The sequence below is a fragment of the Myotis davidii genome, unplaced genomic scaffold (genome assembly GCF_000327345.1).
Source record: "Myotis davidii unplaced genomic scaffold, ASM32734v1 scaffold1786, whole genome shotgun sequence".
Lineage (NCBI taxonomy): Eukaryota > Metazoa > Chordata > Mammalia > Chiroptera > Vespertilionidae > Myotis > Myotis davidii.
In genome coordinates this window covers 36,315-41,250 of record NW_006297147.1, presented here as the reverse complement: position 1 = coordinate 41,250, position 4,936 = coordinate 36,315, and the positions used below count along the sequence as shown (strand labels likewise).

Below are 4,936 nucleotides of genomic sequence, written 5' to 3'. Positions count from 1 at the left end.
CATAGGGAAAGGTTACAAATTTAACCCATATGAGAGAGTTTTCAGTTATATATTCAGTCTAAATAAATTTAAGAAAATCCCTACTGGAGAAAAGCATTATATATATAAAGAATGTGGTAAAGTGCCCTGACCGCTTTGGCTCAGTGGATAGAGTGTCGGCCTACGGACTGAAGGGTCCCGGGTTTGATTCAAATCAAGGGCATGTACCTCGGTTGCAGGCACATCCCCAGTAGAGGGCGTGCAGGAGGCAGCTGATGGATGTTTTTCTCTCATTGATGTTTCTAACTCTCTATCCCTCTCCCTTCCTCTCTGTAAAAAATCAAGAAAATATATATTTTTAAAAAGAATGTGGTAAAGCATTTAATATTCTTTCAAATCTGTGTGAACTTGAGGGAATTCATACTGGAAAAAAGCCCTATAAATGTAGAGAATGTGGCAAAGCTTTTTGCAACACTTCATCTCTTACTTATTATCAGAGAGAGCATACCGGAGAGAAGCCTTATAAATGTGGAGAATGTGGCAAAGGATTCAGTAATACCTCAAGTTTTAATCGCCATAAGAGAGTTCATACTGGAGAAAAACCCCATAAATGTAGGGAATGTGGCAAAGCCTTCCGTACTGCAACAAACCTTACTTGTCATCAGAGAGTTCATACTGGAGAGAAGCCCTACAAATGTAGAGAATGTGACAAAGCCTTTAGCAGGTCCTCATCTCTTACTTATCATCAGAGAGTTCATACTGGAGAGAAGCCTTTTAAATGTGCAGATTGTGGCAAAACTTTCCGTGTAGCATCAGACCTTACTTATCATCAGAAAGTTCATACTGTAGACAATCCTTATAAATGTGAAGAATGTGGCAAAGCCTTCCGTGGGCAAACAGACCTTACTTACCATCAGAGAATTCACACTGGAGAGAAGCCCTACAAATGTAGAGAATGTGGCAAAGCCTTCAGTGTGCCAAGAAATCTTACTTATCATCAGAGAGTTCATACTGGAGAGAAGCCCTACAAATGTAGAGAATGTGGCAAAGCCTTTAGCAGGTCCTCAACCCTTGCATATCATCAGAGAGTTCATACTGGAGAGAAACCTTATAAATGTGGCAAATGTGGCAAAGCCTTCAGGAGGTCCTCAAGGTATAGAGTTCATCAGAGTATTCATAGTGGAGGGAAGCCTTATAAATGTAAAGAATGTGACAAAGCTTTCAGGGGGGCAACAAACCTTACTTATCATCGGAGAGTTCATGCTGGAGAGAAGCCCTATAAATGTAGAGAATGTGGCAAAGCCTTTAACCAGTGTTCCTGCCTTTCTGTACAGCAGTGTCCATAGTTGAGAGAAGTGTCACAGATGTTAGTGTTGTTAGTCCTTTACCAACTGCAAGAACTTAATATCACAGAATTTATACTGGGAAGAAGCCTTTAACTATCTCTTTCCTTGAGAGGGCTCCAGAGGGCACACGAGGACATTTGGCCGCGCCTCCGCGCCATCTATGAAACCAGCCCAACCCCAACTCCTCATCAGTACAGACCAGGAGATTGGGTCTCCATAAGAAAGCACCGCTGGGAGACCCTCGAACCACGTTGGAAGGGCCCCTACACTGTGGTGCTGACAACCCCCACCGCTCTCAAGGTAGACGGCGTCTCAACCTGGGTCCATTACACTCACGTCCGGTCAGCGGTTCCATCCATGCACCAAATGGAGCATCGATTGAGATCAACACAACCCGCTTAAGCTCAAGCTACGGTGTGCTCGACCTGCCTGATGCTGGTAACATTGCTCTTGATCACTCCTGCTACCGGGAGCCCCACAACACTGTGTAATAGAGAGCCATGGAGGAATTTTAAGAAGAAAAATCCGACAGAACCTAGATAGAACCTAGACACAGAACCTAGAGACAGAACCTAGCGAGAGAACCTGGCTGAAGATCCTAGAGACAGAACCTGGCTACAGAACCTGGATAGAACGTGGCAAGAGAACCTGACTAGAACCTGGTGGCTGGAGAACCTAGCGAGGGAACATGGCTACAGAACCTGGCTGGAGAACCTGGAGAACCTAGCAAGAGAACATGGACACAGAACCTGGCTGGAGATCCAAACCAGAACTTCCCTGGAGATCCTGACCAGAACTTGGCTAGAGATCCTGGCTAGGCTGCTGATCAACTGAACGCTGTCTCCGTGTCATTCCTTGTTCGCCAACTCCGTCTACTCCCTTGGGGACCCCTGGACCTGCTGGGGTTGGACCCCAGCATGGAAGGAAAATTGATATTAAACAGAGACAGGCAAAACTGACAAAGAACAGGAGGGGAATGACAATTTCGACTATGATCTTACAGGCTTCACAATTTCTACCAGAGTCCTTGACCGTCGTCATGGTCACGGACATGGACGGGAAGTATGCGGCGTCCCGCCTTCCACGCGTCCAAATCAGACCAGATCAGACAATTCACAGACAGAAACTGAAATAAAATCAGGCCCGACTCACCAGGGGGCAAATCCGATGCGCTGGCATCCGTACTGCAGAAGAGCGGCTGTCAAGGAATTTGACCAAACTTTTGGGGACGATTCCCTGTCCCCTCAGAACCCGGGACTGGGACTCCAGAGTGTCCTTGTGGATATCTCGGTGGGGCCTCCAAATGTTATGGAGTGAATTCCCAGACAAAGGGCCACAGAGTCAATTGGGTTCAAATTACAGCCTTTATTCACGAATTCGAATCCGGGCTCAAGCCTTAGCTGACGCAGCAGCAGACAAGAGCCCTGAGCATCAGTTGCAAGTTGCTTTTATCCCCTCGTTCTGGGGAGTTATTTTGCAAAAGCTATTGGCTGATCTTTAATCTGCAAAAGCTATCTTTATTTCGGGGTAACTGGCAGGATATGGCTGGTTGCCCTGGGTCCGAGAAGCAGGATGTGTGGGTTTGCGGGTAAGCTAGAAAAACAGCTGGCAGCTGTTGCAAACGGGGTCACACAGTTTTAAAATTTTCCATTTTTCTATAATTAAGTCTATTGTTCCTGACTTGAGGTGCTTCTTACAGTTATCACTGATAAGGGCTTAATTTCCAACATTTATAGGGAACTCATACAACTTAACAAAAGGAAGAGAAACAATCCAATAAAAAAAAATGGACAAAGGACTTAAATAGATCCTTTTCAAAAGAGGACATTCAGAAAGCCAAGAGACATATGAAAACATGCTCCAAGTCACTAACCATCTGAGAGATGCAAATCAAAACAACAATGAGGTACTGTTAAGGGCTATTAGAATACTCTTGGCTTAATTTACATCAGCTGGGACTTAGGGGGAGGGCAGAGCCACTCCCTTAGGGCATGACCAGTCAAAGACTGGTAGCCACTCATTCTGACTCTCCAGCCCATTTGCTTTTCCTATTATACAGGCAGCTGACCCACAGCAATGGTGAAATAGAAATACAGTCCATCTCATGATTGAGCCGGAAGTTCCAAGACAAAGGGGGGAATGAATGAGCGAGGGCTATGCCCTCCATCTTACCCAGTGTTAACGGGATGGATCTCATGATGTCAAAGGACCACCCAGATGTGATGTAACTTCCTGTAATTCGAGTATGTAATAAATCAGCTTTTGGAGCTGGCTCTTTCTGTGTACTCTGTCCCTCCAGATGGCTGGCTCTCTGTGCCTGTCCCTCCAGAGGGCAGGCACCACACCCAGCCCAAGCTTTTAATCTATAAAAAAAAAGAAGAAAAATCCTATTTCATAGATACAGAGGCAGAGCTGCCTCGAACAGGCTGTCAAATACTTTAAGCAATAAAAAAAATAAAAAATAAATTTAAAAAATCCTATTTCCATAGAAGTTGTTAAAACTAAAATGGTTTCTTTCCCTTCCACCGGACCATTTGTTAAGCTTATAGGGATAGTTCAGTTGATAGTTCTGTGTGCCCAGTACGGGCCTCTAGCAATGGTGAAATAGAAATACAGTCCATCTCATGATTGAGCCGGAAGTTCCAAGACAAAGGGGGGAATGAATGAGCGAGGGCTATGCCCTCCATCTTACCCTAGAAGCCATGTGCTCGGCAAGGCTTCTTCCTGGAAGCCCAAGCCTCTGCTAGCCAAGCCCAGGATTTCTTTAAACTAACCAATGACTATCAAGGGAGGTGCGCGCCATAGATATGACCACATCCCGTGTAACAAGACCCAACTTGCACCTGGCCAATTGACAGGGCCCACAGTCACCTCTCCTCCCCTTACTCCACCCCCCTATAAAACTCCTCTTCCCACCGGACTAGCTCTCTCTCTGCCACTTGCTGCTGTGTCAGTAAGGAGGGTAGGGGAGCCAGACCCGGGTTTGTAATAATAAAGACTCTCTGCTTTTGCATCGGACTCTGCTGGCTCCCTGTTGGTCTATTGGGGATCTTGAAATCTGGGCATAACAGCACCCTCTGCTCCTAAAGAGAAGCAGAAAGAAAAAATGGGAGGAATGGACTCATGGCCCCCTTCACCTCCATGTCCTAATCCTGAAATGTTTAATTTGCTGTTAATAGCGTCACCTATGTAAAGAGCTTTCCAAGAAGGATTAAAGGATATGTCGGTGGAGGAAAGATTTGCTTTTCCTATTATTATACAGGCAGCTGACCCACAGCTCCCAAATCATATAATAAGACACCATGAAAAATTTGACTTTAAAATGATAAAGGCCTAATAAATAAATAAATAAAAATAAAATGATAAAGGCCTTGCATGAAAGCATAGTTCATAATGGTCTGACAGCTCCTTTTACAGGAGAAATTGTGAATAATATTTCTGAAGCATTCTTTTTTTTTAAGTTAAATCTTTATTGTTCAGATTATTACATTTGTTCCTCTTTTTGCCCCCATAACTCCCCTCCTCCCAGTTCTCACCCCACCCTCTGCCCTCACTCCCCACCCACTGTCCTCATCCATAGGTGCACGATTTTTGTCCAGTCTCTTCCCGCA

The 4,936-nt window shown here is 45.0% G+C and overlaps 1 protein-coding gene across 2 annotated transcripts in view; it reads left to right on the top strand.

The window, feature by feature from the left end:
* The window catches only part of LOC102762113 (zinc finger protein 420), an 18,628-nt gene that overhangs the window by 6,644 nt on the left and 7,048 nt on the right, over positions 1-4,936 (top strand). The window contains exon 4 of one of the 2 annotated variants that reach the window (XM_006772902.2): positions 477-1,815. The exons of the other annotated variant lie outside the window; for it this stretch is intronic. Within the exon in view, the coding sequence (XP_006772965.1) occupies positions 477-1,325 (849 nt within the window). The 3' untranslated portion in view covers positions 1,326-1,815. Of the gene's footprint in view, positions 1-476; positions 1,816-4,936 lie in introns of those variants that run through there. 2 annotated transcript variants of the gene reach the window in all.